General features: G+C 49.4%; 13 protein-coding genes across 13 annotated transcripts; 9 read left to right on the top strand and 4 right to left on the bottom strand.

Moving 5' to 3' along the window:
* Positions 1-394: 394 nt before the first annotated feature.
* N7500_005194 (putative GPI anchored cell wall protein) lies at positions 395-2687 on the top strand (the record flags this gene model as incomplete). Its single annotated transcript, XM_056676339.1, has 3 exons — positions 395-626; positions 692-2603; positions 2660-2687. The coding sequence occupies 3 exons, from the start codon at positions 395-397 to the stop codon at positions 2685-2687; spliced, it is 2172 nt and encodes a 723-aa protein (XP_056531339.1).
* An 879-nt stretch (positions 2688-3566) lies between these two features.
* N7500_005193 (phosphatase PAP2 family protein) lies at positions 3567-5112 on the top strand (the record flags this gene model as incomplete). The annotated part of the gene is made up of 5 exons (XM_056676338.1): positions 3567-3628; positions 3679-3705; positions 3761-4251; positions 4314-4582; positions 4642-5112. The coding sequence occupies 5 exons, from the start codon at positions 3567-3569 to the stop codon at positions 5110-5112; spliced, it is 1320 nt and encodes a 439-aa protein (XP_056531338.1).
* An 801-nt stretch (positions 5113-5913) lies between these two features.
* Positions 5914-6616, top strand: N7500_005192 (uncharacterized protein; the record flags this gene model as incomplete). Its single annotated transcript, XM_056676337.1, has 2 exons — positions 5914-5988; positions 6065-6616. The coding sequence occupies 2 exons, from the start codon at positions 5914-5916 to the stop codon at positions 6614-6616; spliced, it is 627 nt and encodes a 208-aa protein (XP_056531337.1).
* Positions 6617-7343: 727 nt separating this feature from the next.
* On the top strand, positions 7344-8087 carry N7500_005191 (uncharacterized protein; the record flags this gene model as incomplete). Its single annotated transcript, XM_056676336.1, has 1 exon — positions 7344-8087. One exon carries the CDS (start codon positions 7344-7346, stop codon positions 8085-8087), a length of 744 nt encoding a protein of 247 aa, XP_056531336.1.
* Positions 8088-8742: 655 nt separating this feature from the next.
* N7500_005190 (putative FacC-like extracellular signaling protein) lies at positions 8743-9708 on the top strand (the record flags this gene model as incomplete). Its single annotated transcript, XM_056676335.1, has 1 exon — positions 8743-9708. One exon carries the CDS (start codon positions 8743-8745, stop codon positions 9706-9708), a length of 966 nt encoding a protein of 321 aa, XP_056531335.1.
* Positions 9709-9954: 246 nt separating this feature from the next.
* N7500_005189 (Cytochrome cd1-nitrite reductase-like C-terminal heme d1) lies at positions 9955-15098 on the bottom strand (the record flags this gene model as incomplete). The annotated part of the gene is made up of 5 exons (XM_056676334.1): positions 9955-13769; positions 13833-13998; positions 14054-14392; positions 14454-15011; positions 15072-15098. 5 exons carry the CDS (start codon positions 15096-15098, stop codon positions 9955-9957), a joined length of 4905 nt encoding a protein of 1634 aa, XP_056531334.1.
* Positions 15099-15708: 610 nt separating this feature from the next.
* N7500_005188 (Fructosamine/Ketosamine-3-kinase) lies at positions 15709-16963 on the top strand (the record flags this gene model as incomplete). Its single annotated transcript, XM_056676333.1, has 4 exons — positions 15709-15847; positions 15919-16025; positions 16081-16841; positions 16900-16963. 4 exons carry the CDS (start codon positions 15709-15711, stop codon positions 16961-16963), a joined length of 1071 nt encoding a protein of 356 aa, XP_056531333.1.
* A 545-nt stretch (positions 16964-17508) lies between these two features.
* N7500_005187 (Major facilitator superfamily domain general substrate transporter) lies at positions 17509-19400 on the top strand (the record flags this gene model as incomplete). Its single annotated transcript, XM_056676332.1, has 5 exons — positions 17509-18007; positions 18088-18172; positions 18214-18725; positions 18785-19104; positions 19170-19400. The coding sequence occupies 5 exons, from the start codon at positions 17509-17511 to the stop codon at positions 19398-19400; spliced, it is 1647 nt and encodes a 548-aa protein (XP_056531332.1).
* Positions 19401-20339: 939 nt separating this feature from the next.
* Positions 20340-21005, bottom strand: N7500_005186 (uncharacterized protein; the record flags this gene model as incomplete). Its single annotated transcript, XM_056676331.1, has 1 exon — positions 20340-21005. The coding sequence occupies one exon, from the start codon at positions 21003-21005 to the stop codon at positions 20340-20342; it is 666 nt and encodes a 221-aa protein (XP_056531331.1).
* Positions 21006-21558: 553 nt separating this feature from the next.
* N7500_005185 (GNAT family N-acetyltransferase) lies at positions 21559-22206 on the top strand (the record flags this gene model as incomplete). The annotated part of the gene is made up of 1 exon (XM_056676330.1): positions 21559-22206. The coding sequence occupies one exon, from the start codon at positions 21559-21561 to the stop codon at positions 22204-22206; it is 648 nt and encodes a 215-aa protein (XP_056531330.1).
* Positions 22207-22552: 346 nt separating this feature from the next.
* On the top strand, positions 22553-23700 carry N7500_005184 (putative sarcosine oxidase; the record flags this gene model as incomplete). The annotated part of the gene is made up of 4 exons (XM_056676329.1): positions 22553-22664; positions 22713-23143; positions 23222-23428; positions 23518-23700. 4 exons carry the CDS (start codon positions 22553-22555, stop codon positions 23698-23700), a joined length of 933 nt encoding a protein of 310 aa, XP_056531329.1.
* A 1381-nt stretch (positions 23701-25081) lies between these two features.
* Positions 25082-26263, bottom strand: N7500_005183 (mitochondrial 37S ribosomal protein uS2m; the record flags this gene model as incomplete). The annotated part of the gene is made up of 3 exons (XM_056676328.1): positions 25082-25893; positions 25969-26172; positions 26233-26263. 3 exons carry the CDS (start codon positions 26261-26263, stop codon positions 25082-25084), a joined length of 1047 nt encoding a protein of 348 aa, XP_056531328.1.
* Positions 26264-26727: 464 nt separating this feature from the next.
* On the bottom strand, positions 26728-27410 carry hel10 (putative high expression lethality protein Hel10; the record flags this gene model as incomplete). The annotated part of the gene is made up of 2 exons (XM_056676327.1): positions 26728-27034; positions 27088-27410. 2 exons carry the CDS (start codon positions 27408-27410, stop codon positions 26728-26730), a joined length of 630 nt encoding a protein of 209 aa, XP_056531327.1.
* Between the last annotated feature and the right edge of the window lie 588 nt (positions 27411-27998).

Genomic DNA, 27998 nt, shown 5'->3' with positions numbered 1-27998 from the left:
ATGTTGCTACGCACCTTATTCCGGCTGGTTCGGACCTGGTATTGTCTACCCTACGTTACCAGGACAGTTGGTCCATCGGAGGTCTTACCCACGCTTAACCGCATGAATGGCCGACAGCATGCAGTGTCGATTGTTTCTTGATGTTTTCATCTCGGGGACTTTTGCCGACGTGTGTTGTATTTCTCTATGATTCGTTTGGAGCTTGAATCCACCGCTCCTTATAAAGATTCATTCTCCCAGAAAACCTTGTCCTCAACTGAAGCCATATCTGCCACCACAACTCCATACTGGTAGTTATCATATCGTTCACTTGTCCACACGATCTTCTTGAAAAAAAGAGCGCTGTGTTCATTCACTAGTTGATACACACACCCACGTTTGCTGAATAGCAACGATGAGGAACTTCATTGCCCTCGCTGCCTTTGCTGCCGGCACCAACGCCCTCGTTGGCCGTACCGATAGTTGCTGCTTCCACCTCACCTCTTCTGGCGGTGCTGCCGGTAAACTTGGCCAGCTGGGTGATGGCCAGAACCGCATTGGCGACAATACTCTGCAGCCCGCACAGTACTGCATCGATTCCAACGGCGCTATCACTGACTCTAGTGGGCGTGGATGTATCCTCACCCGTAAGTAGACCAATCAGTTCTCTGCCTATCCACTACCAATGGATATATATCTGACTGTATGATAGCTCCCACCACGCAACTGCAGTGTGACGATGGTGTGTCTGCTACACCCGGTTTCTCTGTCAACTCACAGGGTAAACTTGAGTACCACGGCAGCCCCGACTTCGTTGCCTGTGCCACCGGCCAAAATGGTGGACTGAATGTCTATACTACCCCTAACAAGCTGGATGTCACTGGCTGCGTGAACATACAGATGTCTGCCGACACTTGCTCGAACTCAGGCGCTGGTGGTGGCAATGGCGCCCCTTCTGCTGGTGCACCCCATCCATCTAGCGTGCCGCCTGCCCCAGCTCCTCAGTCCAGCCCTACTGGTGCTGGCCCTGGCCCTGGCCCTGGTGCTGGCGGACCCGGTCCTGTTGCCCCTGGAGCCGGTGGCCCTGGCGCTGGTGGCCCTGGAGCTGGTGGGCCCGGTGCTGGAGGTGGAGCTGGCGGACCTGGAGCCGGTGGCCCTGGCGCTGGTGGCCCTGGAGCTGGTGGACCTGGAGCTGGCGGCCCTGGAGCTGGTGGGCCCGGTGCTGGTGGGCCCGGTGCTGGAGGTGGAGCTGGCGGACCTGGAGCTGGAGGACCCGGTCCTGTTGCCCCTGGTCCCGCTGGCCCTGGAGCTGGTGGGCCCGGTGCTGGAGGTGGAGCTGGCGGACCTGGAGCTGGTGGCCCTGGAGCTGGCGGCCCTGGTGCTGGAGGACCCGGTCCTGTTGCCCCTGGCCCCGCTGGCCCTGGAGCTGGTGGGCCCGGTGCTGGAGGTGGAGCTGGCGGACCTGGTGCTGGAGGTGGTCCTGGTCCTGCCCCCGGCCCCGCAACCGGCACTAAAACTGTCACTATCACTGTCACTGACTGTAGCTGCCCTACTTCAGGTGTCCCTGGTGGCCCCGGGGCCCCTGGTCCTGCCCCTGGTCCTGCCCCTGGCGGCGGCGGGGTTGTTGGAGGCGGTGGTGGTGGGCCGCAGCCCTCTCCTAGCGTGCCTGCTCCATCTGGCGGTGCTGGTGTCAAGCCTCTTGGTCCACAGCCTGTCCCCGGCGGCGGAGGCGGCGGCGCTCCTCAGCCTGGTGCCTCACCTAGTGCACCTGCTCCCGGCGGCGGCGGTGGTGGTGCTTCCCAACCCGGTGCCTCTCCTAGTGCGCCTGCTCCATCTGGTGGTGCTGGCACCAAGCCTTCTGGTACACAGCCTGCCCCAGGCGGTGGCGGTGGTACACCCCCGAGTGCACATACTCCCGGTGGCGGAGGCGGCGGTGCTACGCAGCCCGGTGCCTCTCCTAGTGTGTCCGCTCCAGGAGGCGGCGGTGCCACGCAGCCTGGTGCCTCAGGTAGTGTTCCCGCTACTGGCGGCGGCGGTGGTGGCATCTCCATTAGTGTGCCTCCTATCTCCCTCAGTGGTGGCCCCCGCCCAACCAGCTCTGCCAGCGCATCCGTCCCAGCTAGCTCTGCGACTTCCAAGCCCCCAGCCACTGGTACATCTGGCGGTTCTTGTCCCACTGACCTCTCGGGTAACTACGAAATTCCTCACCTTATCATCCCGGTCGATTCTTCCTCGCCTAGCACTACCGCGGGAACTGGGTTTAACGGTACCGTGAGCTCGACTACCTCGACCTTATTCAACTTCGACATCCCGGCCGCGGACGCTGGCAAGACCTGCAGCCTGATCTTCCTCTTCCCTAAACTTGAGGATCTCGAGACCTCGTCTTATAGCTTCAGCGGTGATGGAAAGATTGACTTTGCTAAGCTTTCTTCCACTGCTGATTCTTCGACAAACTTCGGCAACATGCCCTCGGTGTCCCAGGACCTCGGAACTATCACTGTCGCCCCCGGTAACTCATACCTTGTCTCTACATTCTCTTGCCCGGCTGGCCAGGCTGTCGCCTACGAGATGAAGAATGCTGGCACCACCCACTTCAACTTCTTCGAAGACTGGAACCCATCCCCGTACGTTTGCTTTCCCGCGTTCCTTTTTGTTTTTACATCAGCTAACACTCCTTTAGGCTTGGTCTGTACATCACCACTTGCTAAATGAGGAACCTGGCCACCATGGGTATGTGATTTCTAGGGCCATTTTATATGTCTTGTAACCTCCCATTGATGTCTCCTTCACGTCGATACGTATCTTTTCAGATAGTCTTTCTTCCATATTGGATTCTCTTGAACCGGTGTCCATAGGGAAGAAATAATTCTCAAAAGCTGACTCGGCCCGATGTGGATTAAAAAACTCATTGCCATGTCTGGTTGATGTTGTGCACATAGCGTCAACCTTCCTTGGGCTTGTGTATCGGTATATTTAATCACTTGTTCGTTTTCATATTTTCTTGAGGCGAGCAACCAAGAAAGTGCACATGTGATTTGTCTTTGGTCTAGCTCTAATCAAGTAGTTAGAAGTTCACGTCATACTTGGGAAGTAATAAAAAAAAAAAAGAAGACTTCGATACCGGGAATCGAACCCGGGGCTGCGGAGTACACACTCTTGAAGAGATAATGAAAATCCGCCAGGTTAGCCACTACCCCATATCGAACTTGGATGACAAAAGCTGCGATCAATTGTATCATACTCCTGTGCAATGTAGTTATTCACCAGTCAAGTATGGACAAGATCTACAAAAATACTTCAAAAGAGAAAATCATGACTTTCTAAGGATTGATTACAAAGATGAATGATACACGGCCTCTGTTACTCCTGTAGGTTTACTTTGATATCTGAAGTACTATGGAATAGGTACCTAGGTAATATAAAGCCCTGAGAGAAGCCAATCAGATACCTCAGAACGTGCATGGGGGCCAAGCGCTATTAATATGCCGATGCCAAGCAATGACTTTGACTAGGCAGAGATGTTTATTTCCCTTTTCCCCAGTCCTCATCCCCCTTTCGATCTTCTGAGAGGATGTCCTGGACTCAACATGGAAATTCCCGACAAACTCCCCTTCTCCAAGCGGCGGCTTCGACCGCGTGTTGTTATCTCGTGTGTTCCCCAGTTTCCCCCGCGAATTCCTGAAACTAACAATTCATCAGCTACATCTTTGACTATGTGATCATTATGTATGAACATCAATCCTCCCTCATTCATTCCGTATTAATTCCAAAAACCAAACAGTGCATGCGCTATCGGCTTCTCAATTCTCAACAAGGTCGAGCCCTACCACCAACACTTCTCCCTCAACAACATCTCCATTCAATACCCTTATGCCGTACATGAACGAATCCCCATGGCTTATGCCCTCTGCATCTCTGCTGCGTTTCCACTCGCCCTCATCATCGTTTACACCTTGGTCCTCGATGGATTGTTTTCGCACCACAAACCACAAGACACGGTGTCTGGGAAGCGGAAGCTGAGAGGTCCGCATCGCTGGAAGGACAGACTTTGGGAGCTCAATTGTGGTGTTTTGGGTCTTTTGCTGGCGCAGGGACTCGCGTTTGTCATCACACAGGCGCTGAAGACCGCATGTGGCAAGCCGCGCCCCGATCTCATTGATCGTTGTCAACCACGCGCTGGTAGCAAGGACCTGTTCCCCGGGTTGTCGAACTCGACGATTTGTACAGGCGATCCTGCCTTGCTGACAGATGGATTTCGGTCGTGGCCGTCCGGTATGAACCTTAATCCCAACTCTGCTTGTGAGAGTCGCAAATGCTAACCTTAATTCATCTAGGCCACAGTAGCTGTGTGTATACCCCCTTTATGATTCACCAGGCCTGTCCTATTACTAACACCGTTTCCTCACTAGCCTCCTTCGCCGGTCTTGTTTACATATCCCTCTGGCTGGGCGGAAAGCTACACGTTATGGACAATCGCGGCGAGGCCTGGAAGGCCCTTCTTGTGATGATCCCTCTACTAGCAGCGAGCCTCGTGGCCGTATCGCGTATCATGGACGCGCGCCACCACCCCTTTGACGTGATCACGGGGTCAATGCTTGGGGTGGTCTGTGGCTTTGTCGCATATCGCCAGTATTTCCCCCGATCACCGAAGCTTGGCGCAAGGGTCGCGCTTATCCCATCCGCACCTGGGGGACCGAGCCTGCAGGACCCGATGCCGTTCGATTTATCGGCTCCAAAGGCGAAAGCTCGACGGCTCTCCGTAACCATGAAGAAGAGCGCATGGACCCGCCAGATCTCCCCAGTTCGGAACATACCAGACCAAATGCTTCTACCTACCTTCAGTCTTCCAACCCATATGTATCCAATATGTACAATCGCCGCCCACACGATCACGACGCTGATGGCGGTGCTTGGTCGTCGAGTGAGGATGACGTTAGTAACGGGTATGAGATGCGGCATGGTCAAGCTATGGGGCAGAATACCGGTGCGGGTCACCGTATGCCTCAGTATGACTCCAATAATGCATATGTGTCCCAGACCCAGCCGCTGACGGCTGACACGGGAATATATGCTCCTGACACGATGGCGGGTCCGGGGCGTCCGTTGACGGACATGCCCGGTCGGGCTATCTAAAGATGAATGATGCGATGCGTTATTGATGATTGCAGTCTAGTCCAGAGCGGTAATTGCCCAAACCTATTGCTTATTGCTTATGATTTGGATAAGCGATGTATTATTGCGGTGGCTGGTGTTCCAACTCTGTACTAGTATGATTATGAGCGTATTGGCGTTGAAAAGAACATGCATTTTTTGCCGATGAGATCCAGAGTAGGGAGCAGAGTAGGGAGCAGAGTAATTAGTCCTATATCTAGAATAGAAACAATACTTCGGACGGAATACAATGAAGTCGAGTCCAATCTTTGAATGGTCTCCACTTAGATGTGGTTGGCTTGACAACGATCATCTATATCCTGCCCTAACCCGGCCCTAATCTGTAACCTATTACTCCGTAGTCTATGGAGTAAAGAGTCCATCAAAAATGCAAGACATAGATTAAATGATGACGGCTCATGCAAGTGCCTAGACTAATCAATATATAAAAAGAGTCGAGACTAACATGGACGACTCGGGTTACCCCAGCCACCCACATCGTGCATTGTGAGTCGCCCAGCCTCCTCAGCCCAAGATGACGCTGAATATCTTTTTCTCTCTCTCTTATTTGCGCTATTTTCCGTAATTTTTTTTACTTTCTCTTTTGTATTCTTCTGCATCTTCTACCCCGTGCATCCTGCACTGTAATCGCGACTGCCTGTGCTTTCTTTCCAAGCTCGTGTAGCCCACGATCTTGTGTACATCTGACGTACCGAGCACATTGGGACCGTTGCACATTCCAGAGATCTCAAACCCAATCTCTTTCTCTGAGAATTTGACAAGATGATTGGCAGCGTGTTTTTCATATTCAACCGCCTGGTTGAGATCGTCTTCCTGATCCCAATCATTGGCATGCTGGTATGTCCATTGTTGTCCAGTCCAATCAGCAATACCCCTCCGAGTCTCCCGCTAACCAACATCTCTCTGAATGTAGGCCTACTTTGTCGACGGCTACTTAAAAGCAAATCAGCTGACCCCACCCTACATCTTGGTCCTGTTCATCGTCAGCGTAATCGCCATCTTCTGGGCCCTCGACACGCTAATCCGCTTCTCAACAACAAAGCGATCTGCGATCTTCGTCGCATTCGTGGACATGGTCTTCTTCGGCGCATTTATTGCATCCGTCTACCAGCTTCGCTTCATTGCAAATGCTGACTGTGCCCACTGGAATGGTGGCTCCGTTTGGATCTCCCTAGGTCCATTCGGGTCCTTCGGCCAGCGCACAGATAACCCGCTGTCACTGGATGTCAATAAGACTTGCGCCATGCTCAAGGCCTCCTTTGCAATTGGTATCATGGAGACGGTATTCTTCTTCTGGACTGCGCTCATTGCGCTGTTCTTGCACCACTCGCATGACAAACGGACTGTCGTCAAGGAGACAACGACTGTTCGGAGACGCAGCCATTCCAGCCGTCGCGGTCATGGATCTGGTTCCCACTCGCGTCATCGTAGCTCGAGCCGCAGGCCTGCGCCTTATGTCGTTTGATTTTGTTCTATAGGATTTGCTTTTTGTTTTTGTTTTTGTTTTTTTACGGGTGCGTCTCATGATGTTATGAAGATCATATGCCTTAATGAGATACGGATTGAACATTTCCTTGGATGGATTGAGATCGGAACAATTGTGACTTGCAGCTTTGGGGATCATATTCGGACTTTTGTATGTGCTGGAAATATGGTCATTTCAGGCATTCGAGATTGCGGTCTCCATGTCTTCTTATACTAGTGTATTTCGTTCACAATGCCAGATCCCTTACAATTGACACATGATACCCAAATCATATCTCTGCAATGCTAGTCGTGTCGACATGCTGTAAAGTGCCATCTGGGCAGTATCAAAGCGCTGACCCTACATGACTCGTGAGCGCAGGCGACAGAAAAGTACGTACATCCGTCGCAAGTGAGGAACTAGGACGTCAGGGGAATCATACCCAGCAGTCGAGCGAGGCATACGACGATCAAAGTGTCGAGACACAATCTCAAACATCACTAAGAGGTCCAACCTTCCTTCTTCATACGCAATCAATCGTAGTTTGACACCCAAACCACCTTCCTTCCCATGACTTCACTTGTCTTTCACCTTTACTCTTACGCTTCACCCAAGTATTGATTCATCAATACTTTTACGCTCATTCTACGCTCGACATCACTGTCCATTCATCCTCTCGTTTCATGTTGTCTTCTTGCCTTCACGACTTTGCTCGCCTGTAACCACAATGTCCTCCAAGCGTCAATGGGTCGATTTAGACGAAGGTCCATCGAAGCGCTTGAGGGACGCTTTGAGGCCGAGAAATCCCCCGACAATGTACATCAGAAAAGTCAGCGGGTGGTACAAAGATGACTTCCTAAGAAAATGTGACGCTATCGACCATCTTGCGACCAAGGCAAGACACATTAAGATGATCCAAGAAGCCCTGGACGACGCGGAAGCCTACTACCTTATGTCGCTGCACGACCGTATCTTTTCCAAACACAGAATGGAGGCAAATCATGTTTTTCAAATGATGGATGATCTGGCCAAGTGCACAGCTGCCTACAAGGTGGAATACGCCGACATCATCGACCAAATCAACGCGGAGAAAGATGACAGCCTCAAGGAGGCACTTGAGACGGTGGTTTATGGAGTCCGTCTACCAATTTTAGACGAAGCGGCTCCCACGCAACCAGTCGGTCCAGTGCTCTCGCTCCCCCAAGCCGTCGTACCAACCACCGCGACTGATCCTACCGCTGTCGAAGAAGATGACGGGGCGGCAAGCTCCACAAGTGCAGATGATTCGACGGTAACTGCCCAAAAGACCACCGCCCATTCAGATCACGCTGTCGAAGGTGAAAGCGACATCGACTTCGATTACCTCAATGGTCTCCAACCGAACGATGGGACGGAACCCATGGGCAACCATTCGCCAACCAGCGAGTCTCTCCACACCTCCACGGATCGATCAGCCAATGAATCTGCCTAAACTCATCTCTGAACGACTGAAGTACTGAAGCTAGCCAAGGACAATCGGTCAATCGGCGAGTCCAGAACGATGCGTCCGAGGACGGCTAGGGCACCCGTGATATTTTACATTTACATTTCGCCATTTTCACCATCTAAGGGTAGACGGTCTCACTTGGGACCTTTTTTTTTGCAACTTTTTTCTTTTCGTTCTTTCCATTCTTTGTTTTTTTCTGGCAGTCCCGACTGCGGCGGATGCATTCTGGCTTCGCCATTCCTTCTTTCACCGACGAGGAAGTTTGGCCGGATCTTCAAGTGGGGGCATTCATTGTTGGGCTAAGATCTCTTTCTTCAGCCTTAGCTTCCCCAGTTCGGTAGATAGGAATTCATTCTTCTCCTCCCCCAATGGGCTTCTCAAGCAAGTAGTTGGCAATTTATAGTGGCAGCTAGCTAGGCAGAAAAGGACCTCGGCATCAAACGTGCATGTTCAACAATGCCCCTGGTTCAAGTTACATTCGTATCTAGGATATTCTGTGGTTAGACCTAATATGAAGTACGAGCCAAGATCCTATTTTGTCAAAGATCTTCTCGGCCTTCCGTACTTGGCCCGGCGCCCCCTCTCTATAAATAACAAGTATTGGCTTGCCACTCATTGATTCTCTAACAGATCTCTCATCATGATTTCTCTCAAACATTGGGCATGGGGCTTTAAGCCAGCTGCTCTTTTGATTGTATTGATTGTTCTGGTGTTCAGTACCCAGCATGTGGAAGCGACGATTCCTACATCCAAGCGCTTTGATCTGTCAAAGCCTTCATACGACCTCTTCCGCAGCAAGTCCCTGCATGATGTGACGGTCCAGCAAGGCTTCGCATTTGACAATACCAATCGCCGACTATTTGTCACCCAGCGACGTGATGGCTCCTCTGGGACTTCGGGAGACCTATGCGTCACCCAACTTGACTTCGACGGCAACTATGTGGGCCACATGCACCTAACGAGTTTTGGTCACGGCGTATCCTTTGGTGTTCAAGCAGTCGGCTCGTCATCCTACCTATGGACGGAAGTGGAGGCCAATTCGAACGGGTATGGCAAGAAACTCGCTCGATTTAAATTCGTTAGTGGCACTACGCTCTCGTCATCATCGTCATCACTCAAAAAGTTTGTCCCGATCACTAGTGCTACAGAGCACACTTGTTCCATTGATCCCGTGAGCAACCGTCTCATTGTCCGCGCCAACCTTAGTGACGGTAAATATATTTCCGTGTTCGACTTGGACGAGGCAACGGATGGGGATTTCACCAACCCTCTCGCGAATTTCAAGCATCCATCGCTGAATACGGCGTCGGATACATTCCAGGGCTATGCGGCGTATGGCCAGTACATATATCTCTTATACGGCAACTCGTATGATGTCACCGATGGTAAGGTCAATTCAGACGTGACTGCTGTCAACATGAATACCGGAGCTGTCATTCAAGGTCCTCTCATTACAAAAGCGGGATCAACGCTATCATTCCGCGAGCCTGAAGGACTGGCTATCTATCAGACTGCGGCTGGGGAGGTTCGCCTGTTCTTGGGATTTGCCTCGGGTAAAAGTGGTGATCGGCGATCGAATCTATTCTACAAGAATGCTCTGATTTAGTCTATGCATCTCGATCGAGCAAGGATATCTAATTTGAACTTATATTTGCAACAAAGTCGACCTCAATTAGGAACAGAGGCATTCAGGGGGAAATATCAATTCACAGGAAAGAAACACAAGACAGATGGGAGAGAAGGAGAGAAGGAGAGAAGGAGAGAAGGGGAGAAGTCTAGATTTATATGGCTAGGCTGCCCAATACTTTCTCCTCGTTTTCTGACTCAGAAGCAATTTCCACTTCTAAGCAAGTCAACCATGAGATAACCCAACGCTAGTAATCTCAGCCAGCTCGCCATTATTTGGCATCAAAACCACCCCATTCGGAAGCAAGACGCATAACTCCAAGCATTCTATATTCAGCCAATCCTTTGGGAGGAAGTAGTGTCGCTGCACCTGGTCTGGACTGAATTCAGAGCCAAGACTCCAAGAACATACCCAATAGCTCTTATCAAGGAACACAAGGCGTTCACGTGGGAGGATCCCTAGTGGAATTTCAATTTGGCGCTGGATTTCCGGTGGAATGGTCATAGGCGTCTCGGTCGACGAAGATATGCTTGGCGTGGTTGGTAATCGGGATAGCGAAGATGTTTGAAAAAGCAATGTGACGGTCTCTCTGTGACCACTGGTTAAAAGGACGATGTGTATGAGGAAGTGAGAGCCTGAGTGCATGTGACAGATGCGCTGGATCTTAGCGTTCTCTTCATAATGCTGGCGGGCTTCGACGGTATCTGGGTTAACCTCTAGGTCTAGCCCTGATACTAACGGTGGTCTCTCCAGATCAATGACAGCAATTTCCGAAAGATCGTCCCATTTGTAGACTCGAGTATGACTCGGGCTGAAAGACAATAATAGCTTTGGGTTTGTTGGATGGTTTACCCACTTCGTATCTGGTGATGTTATAGTAAAAGGCTCTGTGCTGGATTGAGTCAACCTCACCGGTTGAACGGTGACGGAAGGCCCGTTTTTGACTAAAACATTGGACCCATTGCCATTGAGCAAGACCTGTTGAATGCCTTCAGGGCTAACATTCATTGTCGCCTCAAACACTTGTTTCACAGACCAAGTTCGCCGGCTGCCCGGACGAATCTCCTTCACGACGACCCTCCCTGCCATCTCGACGCTGGCTAGGAATCTTCCGTCGGACGACCAATTTAAATGCTCAATTGGTAGGTCTAAAGGTGATCTCCAAAGCTCAGATGTCACATGTTCGGCATTCGAGGAGTCTATCACGCTGACAACCCCAGCGTCATTTCCAACAGCGTGATATCGTCCTCCTGAATGAACGGCAATTGCCGTTATCTGTGCCCGCACCTCTGCAGAAGCCTCGGAGACATTTGCTGATGGAATGCTGGCCGCCTCGCTCCCAAGGTCGCTATCCTCGCCGTTCTCGTCACCCGCAAGTAATGCGTTTGGCTCCCATACATTACACCATGGGCCACGGAGGTCATATATGCGCTTACTGTCTGGACTGAAGCAAATATCGGTGATGGTATGATCGCAGGAGAGCTTGTAGATCAGGGTGAAATGATGAAAGCTATACAGCTTGATCGTTCCCTGCCTGTCGCCTACCGTAAAGAATTTGCCCTCGGGACTGCATGCGATAATTTTTGCGTCGGCCTCCAGCTCCTGTTGGCTGTTCGTATACGGGTCCCATCTGAATACTTGCCCTCCCATGTATACGCCGAGAATTTCCTGGGACCTTGGATGCCAGATCATTTGATCTACAACTGACCAGGAGTTCCCTGCATATTCATGGTCGCGCATACATCGTCCCAGAAGCGTCGCAGTTTCCAGGGACCAGACACATAGAGGGGATCCACGATACGCGACAGCCACACAAGTCGCATCAGAATTGAATGCCATACGCCAAGGAACATTGTGTACAGGTCTATCCAGAGCTGTGCCCGTTTTCAAAAGGTTGGGATGCAAGATTGACCAGGCGGGAGCTTGGTCCGTCAGCCGGGCGACTCTGAGGAGTCGATCCGTTGATCCGATGACAACCTTGGTATCTCCGGTGGTGAATACCACGGCCATGGCCGTGCTCCCGATAGGATTCTTGATTCGGTGCATCACTTCTCCCGACTTGACAGACCACACTTTTGTCGTTCGGTGGCCGTATGTCACGAGAAGATGGGAGCTGCGACTGAAACTCATCGCAGAAACCCCCTCGGTGTGTTTGAGTACATGTCTAGTCTCGAATGTCGTAGAGTTATACAAAGTAATTATTCCTCCTCCGGTGAGCACAGCAAAATGATCTCCGGCACAGACAATAATGTTCCCTTGGGTTGCCGGTTGGAGGGAGATCTTTGCTAAGCCGTCATCCCAAGTGGACTTTGATAGTCCTTTAACCACCAGGGAATATGGGCGGGGGGCAAATTGCTCGAATTGCCGGTATATCATCGAGGCCTTGGGGCAGAATGGCGGGATTTTCTGGTAAATAGATGTAGGGGACTCGGTTAGATGCAGTCCGAACTTACCGATGAGTTTGAGCAGGTCTGTTGCCCATGATTCCACCAAGTCAAGTTCTTGAAGCCGATGAGCCATTGGATGTGTCACGGCGTTGCGACCTCGTTTCCGGCGAGCGTATAGATTCATGCTCTTTGCGGAAGACACAAGAATCCGCAATTTCTTCGCTTCAGCCAATGCCACAATCCAGTCGAGAACGTGATTTCCCTTGAGGAACTTGGCCAAAAGGAGGAGCGGTACATCTGAATCAGGGGACACTTTATCCAGGTGATATGCCCATGAGGTCATTGCATAGTAGAAGAATTCTCCCCTCAGGCTGTATTTCCGATTCCCAGGTTCAAGATGCAAATCTCGAGGTTGATGATGCTTCTCCAAGACAGTTAGGCACTTGGTCAACAACTTCTCATGACCTTCAGGTACATTGACTCCTAGTTCTGAGTCTGTCGCCACTATGTGATCTCTCGCAGTCTGATGGACCATCACTAATCGACTAGTGGTAGAGTCAACAGTTACAAACTGCCCACACACACGGTTGATGAGGAGGCCCATCTCCACCATCGGCAGAAAGTCCGGCTCCAATGCTTGTGCCAACTCACTGAGTATCAATGGCCGTCGGGAGCATGTGGCCCACATCAGGATCCTCTGTCCTAGTTTTCGGTCGCGGGGTTTTGTGTTTGCAATGATAGTGCGCTCCATCCGTTGATATAGCTGCTCCATGCCACCCGGGATGCCACCCAGCGTTTCGTCGACGTCCTCTTCTGTATTGCACTCCGCCACCTCGCGCATTGCAAGACTGGCCCACAGAAAGTTACCATTGGCACATTCGACCATTTTATCCACCAACCGCGCTTTAAATTCGGGCGCGGCACGTAAATATTCCACTTCCCGTTCGACAAACAGCCTTATGTCTCTCTTCGTATTCTCCAGTGGTAAGTATGTCACCAAGAGCACAGTGGACAACCGGTCAAATGTTGTGATGAGCCCCGATGTTTGCCGACTGACAAGGATTACCTTGATGCGTGTCAACGAATGCGGGACACTCTGCATTAACTCTACCAGTTGCTGTGGATTGTCGGTCTCATCCAGCGCATCGATAACGCAGTAGATTGTTGTAGAGAACCTCATTTTGAACAACAGTTGGACAAATATTCTCTCCCAAATGGCCTTTGAGTCCGTCTTTTCCAATGTTTTGGTGGCAAATGACAATTTTTTCAACGCGCGGGCAAATTCAGGCAGCTGCTTTGCAATCTGAAAAGCAATGCTCTTCAAGCAGGCACTCAGCGAGCGCTTGGATTCGTCACTAAATCGGAAGAAATAATATACGCAAACAGACCGCTCTAGGAGGTAATGTGTAACAAATGCCGATAAAACAGATTTCCCACTCGCTGGCAACGCGTGCATCCACAACATGGTTGGGGCATCCTCGGCGTCATCCATCCAATTATTGAAGTCGGGATGAAACACAATCCAGTCGCAAGTTCCAGGAGTCCACCTGGAATGAAAGAACTTGAGATCATCATCAAATGTCTCTGGAACTGCCAGCAGAGTCTGCAACTGTTCAAGCTGTGTTTTCCCCTGCTCTCCAAATAAGGATTTTCCTGTTATATCCCGGTCAGTATGTGTTTGATATCAGTAATGACACAAGGACAACTTGGACTCACCTGCCGAACGAATAGATGAGACCAAAGTTTTCAGGGCGTTTCTAACGCTAATGTAATTAGAGTCATGGGTGCTATCAAACTTGCAGACCGTATGGTGATCAGCAGCCAGGGCCTTTGAGATCTCTTTCGGATACCCGAGGGTAGCTGAGTTTTTCTCAACCACCATCTACCGGTGAGTCAGCATGTATAGAGTAAAATCGTAAAGGAGGAGTCTAACATACCATTCTCTTCCCGGCAAATGAAGTCTCTAGTGTTTCATAGAATGAAAGTATGTCGAGATTTGGAGCAATGTGTCGAAACTGCTCGTTCAGAGCTGCTACAGTCTGTGAACCGGCGCTCAGCTCCGATACGAATAATTTGGGACTAAATTTGAACAGTGACACCGTTAGGATCTTGTCCAAGATGTCGGCTAGATTAGATCCGCGATGTGGAGTCGCCAAAAACAGTATCGCGCTGATCGCTGACACAATATCCGAATATTGGTTATCGTTCTGGCCAAGAATATACGCCTGCTTGACGACAAGACCGCCCATCGAATGAACAATAAAAATAATTGGTCTCTAGTGATGCAAGGCGTGAACACCTCTTGAGAGATAGAGCAGGTCAAGGTCGAGGACTTACCTGGCCCAGTTCAAGTTCTTCCAATTTTTCACCCTTCCCAAATTTCATCCAAAACAATAGGTCTTTCGCAAAGTCGGTTATGCCCGTGATGGGAGTTGGGCCAGTAGATCTCCAGTTTGCATTGTATCCAAAAGATAGGATTCTCGCCATTTGAATACCTGGCTCGAGAGGAAGCCATTTCTCTGGCCAGAAGTACTCTGGATCTTTTTCTCGCGCCCACGTAGCTCGGCTAGTCCCGCCTAGGCCATGAACAAATATGATGTCAAGAGAAGGCGAGGATTCTGGTTCATAGACAACAGTCAAGCCGAGAGGATCGTTGTGTCGATCGGTGGGCACCGATAAACTCCGTGAAGAGAGTCCGATCATTGAGCTTGGTCGGAAACTCCGAGCCAGAGAGGACTGTCGATTCAGCTCCGTTGGAGTCTGCGATGGATCACCAAGCTCATTGGGGTGCCACACTATTTCGGGGCCAGTAGATGAGGGAGAAGGAGTCACATGCTGGCCTTGTGCAGCTGTCTCGTCAGGTGGAGGTGAAGTCTTCGAGTTCTTCCTGGGAAACTATAGGCAGGTTAAAATCATAAGTCGGAAATCATCTTGTTCTATCATAGTTAAACCTACCAGTTTATCCAAAGGGTTGTTCGACATTTGTGGCAAAGATCAAACGTTGGCAAAGAGTCAAAGGTTGCATCTATTTGGCCTTTGGGATGAAAAGTATTGCCGGGGACTAGACTGGGGGGGGCAGTGACTTTGGGAACCAGGCAGCTTGCGGCTCAATCAGTCAGCCTGCTGCTACCTAGGTACTTCATAGCTTTCGGTCATTGCAGACAATGAAGTACGTCGTACTGATTACCCCGTATTTTCAGCATCCTTGTTCATTTCTCTCCGGATTAGTCTGCGCACAGGCTGTGGCGGCTGATTATGCACAAGGGTAGGAGCCGTCACACCCGTGGACAGCCTCCAATCCTCGATATTCTCGCCCATAATATTCATGAAATTTACCACATTGAGCGTTTTTATATTTATATTTTTTTCTTTACATTGGTCTGGAAGTCATCTTAATACTACGTGGCATGGTTTCTGTCCACAGGTCCAGGATCGAGGCCGCTGGGGCCAGTCCAGGGACTCTGCGTAACTTACCGTTTTCCCGTACGGGGTATATCATCAGGTCAGGTTGTCTGATTTGCTTTAAGAGGAGCTTTTTTCCACATGGCTCTGACATGAAAATATTCAGCCTAGCTTTACCATCATAACTAACATGTCGACAACTGAAGCGATTGTTCATGAATGGACTCCCCCGACGGTTTCGCTGGGAAGCGTGCCTTTGGTCACGCGGGCTCAAAGCGGCGGCCAAGATATTGAGGGCGACTTTCCACTGGATCAGATAGTAGTTGACCGTGAATGCTCCCACTGTCTTCTAGAAACTACCTCTTGACCTAACTTCTCCATTACTTTAGACTTCCCCCAGGCACCCAAGTCCACTCCTGTGACCGCTATGGGGCTTCGGCCTGGACAGTTACTGCCAGAATTATAACCACCCTGGCAAATGGGGATCCTAAACTCTATTTCCTCAAGGTATGGAAGTATTTGATGGCATGAAATGCAGATTGACTGAGGTTTTCGTCCACAGTGTGCTGAAGAAGATCAAGGAAGAGCTATGTTGGAGGGAGAGTTCAATTCCATGGTTGAACTGCACAAAACGAGTCCCAAATTTGTCCCAGAGCCTTACGCATGGGGTCAACTTAGTGTCGCCCGCCCTGCCACGTATTACTTCTTATGTGACTTCATCGAAATGGACAACAATGACCCAGATCCCATCCAACTCGCCACCAAACTCGTACACTTGCATAAGACAAGTGTATCTCCCACTGGCATGTTTGGATTTCACATTGATACGTGCCAGGGCAGTCTCCCTCAGCGAACGGCGTGGAACCCGAGCTGGGTCGACTTCTATATCCAGCTAGTCAAGGGGGCGATGGCACTCAACACAGAAAAGAACGGCAATTGGAAAAACTTGGAGCAGCTTGTCGATCGGCTTATTACGCATGTAGTCCCTCAAGTGCTGGGGCCCTTGGAAGCCGATGGTCGGGTTGTTAAGCCAACTTTGATCCACGGCGACCTGTGGGATGGAAATATTGGAACTAGCCTTGAAAATGGGGAGCTTTACATCTTTGACGCCAGCGTTTACTATGCACATAACGAGATGGAGATTGCTATGTGGCGCGCAAGGTTCTGCAAGACGCTGAGCGCGAAGGTCTACCTCAATTCCTATCTCAACCGAATGGGCATCAGTAAGCCCGTTGAGCAATTTGAGGACCGGAATCGGATCTACAGTTTCTACATGACCTTACATGAATCAGCTTGCCATAATGGCTCGAGCTTCCGGGAAGAGTAAGTGGTGTTTTTGGCAAATTGTGTCCAAGTTCTTACTGATTGAATGTCATGACAGGTGCTATGAAAACCTCAACTATCTGGTCAACAAATATGCTCCACTTGACGAGGGAACTAGTTAAAATAGCACCATTGAACAATAGGTATCATTTATTATTACATGCATAGATTTAAAGCAATCTCAGATTTGTAGCCCTATATCTGGCTAAGTGCTCTATGCCAACCTAATTGTAGATAGTTCACTCATTAGTGTGCATATGACTGAATGACCAATAATGACTTGAAAGCTGGAAAATACTTTCATTTGAGTACAAATACCGGGATGGTTTTCTTAAAGCGTAGAGGCAATGCTATTACTTGTAATGGAAGGGCACATACGTAAATCCGCATATCCAGTCGAACAAATCACGGTAAGCGCGTATGTATGATATGATCCCTGCTTTTTTATACCCAAATGATTCCTATTTTACCCCTCACAGTACCTAATACTCGGCTCTAAGCCTCTTCCACGTAGTGCGTTTGTATTTAAAGCTAGTGTTATTTATTCAGGGCACAGGCCTACCTAGCCATCTTTCACCCCAGTCTTGTACGGGGTTCCACCAAAGCCTCACTATTATATACTCCTCTCAAAAGAAAGAATCTATTACCTCTGGTGCAAATATTTATCATGGGTAATGAAGACAACACACCAGGGCATACTAGAGCTTCAACCGAAAAGGGTCCTCAGCAATGCTATCCTTCTACTCCTGCAAGCATTTCCCGACATAACTCTCAAGTCTCGCTCCCGCCAAAGGAGGCGAACTCGGAGCCTCAAGATGAAGCATATTCCATTTTCAGCAAAAGAGAAAAGCATTTAGCGGTTTTTCTTATCACATTCGCTGCAACCTTCTCTCCCTTATCCTCGTTCATATTCTTTCCCGCCATCAACGCCCTCTCTGCATCCCTCAATGTTTCAGTGGAAAAGATAAATCTCACTGTCACGTCCTACATGATAGTCGCTGGGGTTGCACCGGCGATCATTGGTGATCTGGCGGATATGACGGGTAGGCGTAACGTTTACCTGCTTACTTTGCTCATTTATGCTGTTGCCAATATAGGGTTGGCCGTGCAAAATAGTTGGATAGCGCTTTTCTTGTTGAGGATGATGCAGAGTGCTGGCGGCTCTGGTATGTTTACTTGAACCCAGTTCTCTGACCTATCACGGTGATTCATATAGATTGTATCAAGTTTGCTAACCGAGGATAAGCAACTATTGCGATGGGGTATGGGGTAATCTCTGATATTGCTTCACCATCCGAGCGTGGAGGTTATGTTGGCATGGTGCTCTTAGGGTAAGCCTATGTACTCACTCTCTCACCACGAGTCATCAAAGTCACACCATAACTCTGCTGTTTGGTAGCCCCAATATTGCTACTGCAATTGGCCCAATTCTCGGAGGAGCTTTAAGTGAGGCTCCCGGATGGCGTTGGATATTCTGGGTACCCGCTATAGCCTCGGGGATCTGTATCATGCTCGTCGCTCTGTTCCTACCCGAGACAGCCCGTTCTATTGTTGGGAATGGTTCGCGGAATGTTTCAGCTCTTTATCGCCCAATTTTAGGGTGCCAGCGGTCGATAAAGCCCACCTCCTTACCAGCCCTTACCGAGAGGGAGAACACTCCACGGAATTTCCGGATTCCGAACCCTCTCACAACATTGAAGATCCTCGCATCCAGGGAAAGTCTTCTCATCACTGCCATATATGGTGTCTATTATATGAACTTCAGTTGTCTTCAAGGCTCTCTGTCAACACTTTTTATTGACATCTACCACTTCTCGGAGCTCAAGGCAGGGTTGATATACCTACCCTTTGGTATCGGATCCTGCATTGGCGCATACTGTTCAGGTAATGTTCTTCGGTCTCTTTGATTGGAAGAGAAAGTCGCTTAACTACTATTTGGCTAGGAAAAATCATGAATCGTGACTACCGCCTCACAGCTCGTGCCCATAATCTGGTAATAGATACTACTCATGGCGATGATCTGACTGCATTTCCCATTGAAAAGGCCCGGTTCAGGAGCATATGGTACTCCATATGCGCGACAGGAATTTCCACCACTGGATACGGATGGGCATTACAGTGCAGATCTGTGAGTAACCCCAACTTTGCAGAATATGGAACGTGGTTGATGCTCATAGAGCCCTTCCACACACAGCATATAGCAGTTCCCCTCGTCCTACAGTTCATAATCGGCTTCGCCATAGCGATCACTTTCAATGCAAGTGTCAGCCATTACATATATGTTGGCCCTTCTTAGGAGCCTTACTAAACGTTATTGTTATAAAATAGTGCTGTGGTACTCTCCTAACGGACCTGAACCCCAAGTCGCCGGCTGCAGCGCAGGCAGCAAACAATATCGTCCGTTGCTCACTTGCAGGTGCAGGACTTGCCTTCCTTCAAAGTTGTCTGGATGCAATGGGACCAGGATGGACGTTCACCTTATTTGGTGGACTATGTATGGCCTGTCTTGGCGTGTCATGGTTGGAGTGGAAGTATGGCAAGATGTGGAGGCAGCAATAGTCCAAGGATAGAAGTATTCGTTCAACAAAAACATAGTGAAAATTACCATACAGTTTGATCCATTGTAGTCAGAACATTTGAAGCCAAGCCCAGTTTATTCTTCCCCGCATGGGGCTGAGTCCTGGTCAGCTGTTCGAGACTGTTAACTTCATGCAAGTCCGCGGCTTTGCATACACTTTATACATGGAGACTCGCCCGGATACGGAGCACACATAAGCCACTGGGCCTAAGCGGGTTGATTAAATACCGCCGGTTGTATTTTTATTTCGAGGGGAAGAGGCGGTTCCTTTGTAATTTCTTCTATAGGGCTCAAGCCAATAAAGATTGAATCGAAGACTATCTTTCCATGTCACCTTTATACAACAATATCCGTTCTGGGCAATTTGATGTGATGATACAAGTGGAATCTCATCCATGGATGAATTCAAAGTGCGAGCGCTCCACACACACCCTTGAACAATACTCCCGCCAAGATCCCAAAGATGACACCTCCAATGTAGGTAGGTCTATATGCAGATGCCAAGTTCTCCACTGCCCCATACCGTGTTAGTGTACTCGGTAATCACAACCCGGGTGATTGTTCTCGATAATACCTCAACTCGCGGAGCCCCATCTCCTGTTGCATAACACGATGTCACCCTCACCCTGGCACGCGCATGCCAAATAGCCAAGTCAGTGATGTGGTACTTGGGTAATCAGTCATTCTCAATATTTCGTGTATGGATCCCTTAGTCTGCGTCAATCTTATTATCATATTCATCGTGTTCTTCTATCTTTATATCCTTGGTCGAAGAGTCTATAGAACCCACGGAAATGGCCTACGGGGAATTTCATTGCACTAATCAAAATTCGTATTCAATTCAACAGATTTGTTTACCTCAAACTAAGCATCTAAAACAATACGACCACATGTTTGGCAAACGTAAGCTGACGACATTCTCACATATCCTCCAGATCAAACCGCATGTACAACTTGTGAACGTCAGCGTCAATGTGTAAAGTAACGATTCTCGCGATTCGCTTTCTCCCTTGGCCCCACGCACACAGAACAAATGCTGCAACAAGTTTGCCTATACCGATACCTAGCAGAGCATGGTACTCAGACGAGGAGGACTCCCAGGTCTGCTCTGTGCTGGACGGATAACGTTCTCCTTCGCGGGCTTTGTATATCTCTCTAACACACAATAGAGTGTTCTTTTCGTTGACGTTGGAAACAAATACATTTCTCAAGCTATCCAAGGGGAAATCCATCCGGTAAGCAGCCTTGGTAAACTCCGATACGTAGGGATCGTTGCTTCTCTTAGACCTAAAGATATCATCAATGAAAATCACTCCCGGCCCGGTGCGTCCAATCCACCACACTGGGGGACCTTCGTCACGCTGCGTGATGCTGATCTTTCGATAGGTGGAATTCGTATTTTTCATGCTAAGGGCAGTTACTAACTTCGCATCGAGCTTCACAGATGTGCGATCGACAATATAGTCCTGGTGTCTGGGCGTCAAAGTGAATGTGGAAATGGGATACTGGCAATCCGCTGCACGGTTTTCAATCCATTTCTGTTGGATTCGTCCCCTCATCACCCACGTAGCATAGCTGTCGGTCATTTTGCTCTGTAGGAGCGGTCAAAGGTTTGATAAGATGAAGTAATAGAGGAGAGCCTGTAAAACTGCTGGCTTGTAGACTGATTGGTACGGTATGTCTTTTCCACAGGATTTGGTAGTGACAAGTGCTGGCTTTTATACCTCGGTGACCACGACGAGGCTGGGATTAAAGGATACTCGATCAATGCAATTAACCATTGATCAAGACAATGAAGCAAAAGAGAACAATGTGATGAAAGGATTTCAATGAAACAATGAACATTAGAAGCCGTAAAGGCTCTCATTTCTTGAAAGAGTTATCTTGCTAGTACACTTCAGTCCTAGATTGGAATTGGTACTCCGTAGATGTATGTAATACTGCTCGACTATGATGATCAGCTATGCCTCTCAGATCGTTAGTAGCATTAGACCAATTAGTGGGTCTTCGGGGTTCCAAAGGTGGATCTGCCACGCTAGTGGACCTCATTTTCAATGTCAGATTGTATTCGAGGTTTTCAGTGACTCATCCGCACCCCAGAAACTTCCTAGGATATCAAAATCGAAAGCAGGTATCACCATGGCCACAGAGGAGGAATTTGTGACTGTGAAGGCATTCTTGCCCACAGTCCCGCTTCCCGCAAACAGCGAGCGGCCAGCAATAATAACTGATCGCCTGCTCATCCGTGCTCTCCAACCAACCGACTTAGAAGCGTTACATGTTCTGCGCACACAAGAAGAAGTCATGAAATGGACCAGTGCGAGGTGCATCGATGAGAGCATTGAGAAGACCAAATCCAAACTGGATCCTTTCCTACCACCAAACGATCTTATCACCGCCAATTTCGCCATCTGCCTGAAGGAAACGGGCGAGCTTATCGGTATCGGTGGCTGCCACCTTTATCCGGGAAGACATGGGTGGCCCGAAGTTGGATACATGCTTCGGACGGATGCTTGGGGGAAAGGCTTTGCGACGGAGTTCTTGACGGCCTGGCTCCGGTTTTGGTCGGAATTACCTCGGACAGAGCGAGAGGTCAGTGTTGATAAAGAAATGGTCATCGGAGAAGGTGTGGTGGATGGACACCTTATTGCTATCACGGAAGCAAGCAATAGTGGAAGCCAGATGGTATTGTTGAAATGCGGGTTTGAGCGATTCCGCGATTTTACCGAGGTGGATGGTACCGAGACCGTGAATCTCGTTGCTTTCCGTTTTCTTACAAAGCGATAGGTCTCATAATATCCAATCTATACGAGATATATAAGAAAGCTTTAATATCACAATTCATAGATCACATCATCGCGGGTGTTTATGTGTACACAAAGGAGAGCGGAGGAAATGCCGCCATGCCCCTCAACTAATATTCAATCCGTCCACCCCGGGCCGACATCCATTTGAAGGCCATTCAGGCTCGCTCTTCAACGTTGCAGATCTTTGATATGGGAGGGGGAATGGCACGTGAGCGGCCCGTCCCCGTCCCCGGTTATAGATCACGATCATACAAATAGAGATGATTCCATGAACTGATAAATATAGTAGGAACATCAATCAAAATACGAAATCAGATCGAGTAACAATGGAACGTTTTGACGTCGCAGTTGTTGGGCTTGGAGTGCTGGAAAGCGCGGCGGCGTACCAAGCCGCTCTAAGAGGCAAGAAAGTGATCGCATCCGAGCAATTCGAGCTGTGTCATGTGAACGGAGCTTCTCATGATACATCGTGAAGTGTCAGAACAGCAAACGCAGCACCCCAATACGTCTTCCTAGCCCAATCCGCCTACAAGAACTGGGCCGACCTGGAAAAGGCTACAGACCAAAAGCTGCTATCGATAACCGGGGGTGTTATGTTTTTCCCCAAGGGTGCAAACCCTCCCCGGATAGACTTCACGACAAGCCTCGCCACCAGAAACGTGCCATACGAGGTTCTAGCTTCCAATGAAGTCAACAAGCGTTGGCCCCAGTTCAACATCCCGGACACCGTTGAGACGGTATATACCGCCGACACCGGTATTGTCCATGTGGCCAAGACAGTCCTAGCTATGCAAAGTCTAGCAAGAATAAATGGCGCAACTTTGAAGGAGCACACACGAGTGGACCGCGTGACGCCGAAGAGACCAGGCAAAGGCGTTGTGATCGAAACGTCAAACGGACAACTCCACGCAACTAAAGTCATCCTTGCCACCGACGCATAGACCAACAAGCTCCTTGCTCCTCTTGGCATACACATTCCATTGACAGTGATGCAGGAGCAAGTGACATACTTCAAGCCGACGGACGAACAAGCCTGGGAACCCAGCCGTTTTCCCGTATGGATTTGGGGCGGCGATCCCTGTTTCTATGGGTTCCCGCCTTTTGGCGAGCCGACTATCAAAGTTGCCCGCGATACTTCGAACAATTTGATGACACCTGAGCAACGTACCTATGTACACTCGCCGCAGTTGCTAGAGGAACTTGTTCGTTTATGGGCGATTTCATACCAGACAGAGGCCGTCAACCACTTTGCACTATCACTTTTCAATACTCTATTACTCCTGATCGACAGTTCATTATCAGTCCATTGGAAAAGCAACAGGATATTATTTTTGGTCTAGGGGCTGCCCATGCGTTCAAATTTGCGCCTGCTTTCGGTCGTGCCCTTGCAGAGTTGGCGATTGATGGGAAGAGTACGGAGGACCTTTCGAAGTTTGGCATTCCAAAGGATGCTACTTCTACTAGCAAGCTTTAAGATATTCATAATTTATGAAATTTCAACTTCACGCCTGAGAACTCTGGAGTATCAGTGTTTCCCTCAAGAATGGCACATAGTACAATCGGAGTTTCCTTCCAATGTTATTGAAGAAGCTAAGGACCATGAGAAAATCGACACCCTCAATAGGAAATTTAGCTAAGCTATGACATTGACTTTGTATTAAGCTCAACTGGGCAAGTAAGAATGCCCAATGTCTATATAATCGGCACTTTCGGCATATACACAAGAAACTATAGCGTCGCCAAATGATGCACTGTGTATTTTCCTCACGTAGTCCCACAGGATTGCCCAAGCGAGTGATTTGTTCCAGCGCATACATAGAACTGCTCCTCTTTTCTCCCTCTACTCATTTCGTATGTTTTTCTTACCATTCGCTTTTATATATATCGTCTAAAACATATTTTCTTTTATTGGTATTTCATCATCAACTATATTTCTGTGATTTCGAAATGTGTCATACTCATTGTTGCCGTGATGGTGCGAGCTTTTGGCAGAGAGGTTCCTTGAAGACCTCCTTCGTCCATGGCTCAGAATTGACCGTTGGGAGAATGGAGACACCATGGTTATTGTGGCCCATACTCTCTTGGTAGACTTCAGCTACAAGGTTGGTAAGACTCCCCAAAGACCTCAGATGGTATCATTATCTAACATAGTATGATTACCTGATGGTTGGGGTCAATCGCTATCTTGAGGCTACGTGGATCTCTATGGCTTTCAAGCATTTGGGCGTACAACATTCAAGCTTTGCATTGTCCCGCTTAGCTTGTTATTGTGGAAGGTGGTTACCTACCTATTGACCCCGGGTTAAAAGATGTGGTAAGTAGGAAGCTGTTTGGCCTGGGTGCCATCATAAGTCTCACCCTACATGGATTCAGCGACGGCGACGTGGACCTAGTCGAGAATTCCCGGATCATTGGGCTTGAGCAGCGGCGTTGGGGACAAAATTTTGTCTGGGAAGATGACTGGAGACGGTGGATGCTTCGAGGCTTTTAGGCCTGCATCTAATAGGTCCACGATTTTACATGACGATCAGGCTACCATCAATGGCGAGCATATCGAGATGCTTACAACTACACCACCTCAAGTGGACGAGCGAGCGGAGGACCGCAGGAACACGCGAGAACCAACACGTCTCCCCCTGGGCCTTCTACTATTATCAAGTTGTTTTTGGATCATTACCTCGGCCAAAATTAAGTAGTAAAAGAACCAAAATTGACTCAAAGTTGTTAATACATATCTCAACACCAATTCCTGGAATCATCTATACAGTACAGAGTCCCGTCGTTTCAATGCAATCGACCGGATACTAAAAGGAAATGCAAAATGCAATCAAAAGACAGACATTATACGCAATGTCCTACTTCTTCTGCCCCTCGCCACCAGGAGCCATGCCGGTAAACGGATCAAGGCGCAGTTCCTGTGCTGTGATAGGAGTGTAAGAAGTCCGACCCTCCTGTGCCATCTTCAACCGACGCGCCTGACCCGCTTCACCAGCGCGGCCAAGAATTCCAGCAATAAGACAAGTAGCCCGTAGACTGTCATCGTTCGAGGGAATCGGGTAGGTAACACGCGTAGGATCCGCATCAGTATCAATAACACCGATAGTAGGGACATTGTTAAGACCACACTCATGCAGCAAGACAACGTTCTCAAGCGGGTTAAGACAAATAACCAAATCGGGCTTAAGCGACGGGCGATCAGCAAGATCAGACTTGAAGTTGGGCAATTCCTCGTCCAGCGCGTTGACAACCTTCGTCTCACAGTGTCCGAGAATCTGCTCGCCGTTCGTCAGAGAGCCCGGAATCCACCGTTCGAAGATGTGGTAGCCCTTTGCCAGCGACGCTGCCTTGACAACGGCCCGCTTCTGGCCCTTGCGCGTACCGGCGAAGAGGATTAATCCGCCACGTGCGGCAACTTCCTCGACTACTTTAGCGGCACGGCGGAGGTGCGCGGCTGTCACGTCCAGCGAGATGATGTGCACACCCTCGCGAATACCGAAAATGTATCGCGAGTTCTGTGGGTTCCAGCGCGAGGTCGAGTGGCCCAGGTGGGTTCCTGCTGCGAGCAGCATTTCCAGGGAAATTTGGGATGGCTTTGGAGGGTTGCGGATGACATCTTCGGGGTCGTAGGCGGATTTCACGGTTGTGCCGAGCTTTTTGAAATTGCTTCCTAAGGGAGGAGAAGAAGAAGGATGAAGTTAGCTGGTGTGTTGGTGGAATCGCCCAAAAGGAATTCGCGGCTCACTTTGCGGCTCGTCTGATGTGAATTCTTGTTGTACGGGTGTGCTGGCCTCGTGTTGCGCCTGCACCATCTCAAGGAGGGGATTTTCTGGACGAGGGATCTCATCTCTGATAGAAGTCTGCAGTGTCTCGACTGGGGTTTCGGGCAATGTCGATTGGAAGCGACTCGAAACCGGGGCTCGTCGGCTCAGAGCAAGGAGCTGGCGGCCTGTGGGATGTTTTTAGCAGGGGTATTTAGAGGTGATAGCAGCAATTGGACCACACTCACTCTGGCGCATACAAAGCCTCCGTATAATCATTTTGGGAATGCTAATTTGCAGATGTTGTCTGGCAGGGAGGTTCATAGGGACTTATCCGCTCGAACTTTTGTCGGGCTTGGCATTGGATGCCTGAGGCTTTACGCTATTCCGCTTGGGGTGGTTTTGGTCTCTCCGCCTGCTACACTACTTCTCACAAATGGCAGTGTCTATCATCATTGTAACTTACAGTTTATTGTTTGATTTACTGTTTTCAAAAGGAACATTTCAGCAAGGTAATCACTTTGCAATTCTGAAATTATTATCAGATCACATAAAAAGTGATTTCCGATATCAAGTACTGTCATGGTACAAGCCCCTCAAGGGCAAAGAAAAAGATAAAAAGTGACCAGGCGGAAGAAAAAGAAAATGCAGGCCAACCCGTTGCGATAGAGTGCAAAGAAAGAAATTCATGAAAACCGTGTCATCAAGCAGAAAACGTGAGAGAAAAGTTCATCAAAGACCCTCTATTTCTTGAAGAAGCCACCGAGCTGATCCATCATGGACGGGCTGCTGCCGTTGTTGGAAGGAGGGCCACCGTATTGGCTGTTGGGGCCACCGTACTGAGGAGGAGACTGGCTGTTGCTGTTGCGGTGCTTCTTGACGGCGTCTTCAGCGATGCTACCAATGATGGCTCCACCAATTGTTCCGAGGAAACCGTGATTGACCTTGTGGCCAGCGAAGCCACCGGCGGCACCACCGGCTAGGGCACCGGCAAGACCACGCTCGCCCTCCTGGGCCTCACCAGGAGCACCCTGCTGCTGTTCGTAACCACTGTGGTCTGTCAGTATGTGATAAATGAACTGAAAGGTGAGCGAATTACATACCCCTGGCGGTTTTGGTCGTGCTGTCCATAGCCTTGCTGGTGTTGCTGGCCGGCATAGTAGTCGGATGAACCACCCTGTTGCTGGCCGTAGCCCTGCTGATGTTGCTGACCGGCGTAGTAGTCGGAAGAACCACCCTGCTGCTGGCCATAACCTTGCTGACCGTAACCATGTTGAGGTTGACCATACTGTTGCTGTTGGTCGTAGCCTTGCTGACCGTAGCCTTGTTGGCCGTAGCCTTGTTGGCCGTAACCTTGCTGGCCATAGCCCTGTTGGCCATAACCCTGCTGGCCGTGGCCCTGGTTGTATTGGTCGTATCCGGACATAATGTTATATGAATTGGGTTGGTAGAAGATTGATGGAAGAATTGATTTGGTAGAAGATTGGAGGATGAAAGGTAGGAAGGGTGAAGAGAAGTGAAGTGAGGGGGACAACCTTTTATAAGAGGTAACTCCAAGTGTATGGAGTAACCACAGGGCTGACGGAAAGAACCCCACATGGCAAGCGAAAACTTACGGAACGAGGGGCGCAGTAAGCGTCAGCCTTTCAGCCTTGTAAATCTTCTGGTATTACCATGTTCTTACTAGTGTGCGAATCAGAATCGAATCAGACCCATGCACTTCGCCCGATTAAGTGACACCGCCACACTCCAGCATAGTACCTTACGTATACAGCTGTGGCTATGCCAGGCTCATGTTTGAACATTACCGGATCTTCAAATAGATTACACGGATCCCTCGGCTTCCACAGATCTTCCAGAATATCTTTCCCCCACTACTGCGTAGTGCCTCTCGGCATTCCCGCATTGGGGCATTTTATTTGGTTGCCTACGCTAAGCCCCTTCATTTCCCGAATAGACCACCCCAATCGGGACTTTGCTACTCCGAACTGTGGCGTCACCCGATTGTGACTTT

This window comes from Penicillium coprophilum (genome assembly GCF_028826855.1).
Source record: "Penicillium coprophilum strain IBT 35676 chromosome Unknown utg000004l_segment0_segment0, whole genome shotgun sequence".
Classification (NCBI taxonomy): Eukaryota; Fungi; Ascomycota; class Eurotiomycetes; order Eurotiales; family Aspergillaceae; genus Penicillium; species Penicillium coprophilum.
This window is presented reverse-complemented; position numbering and strand designations above follow the sequence as displayed.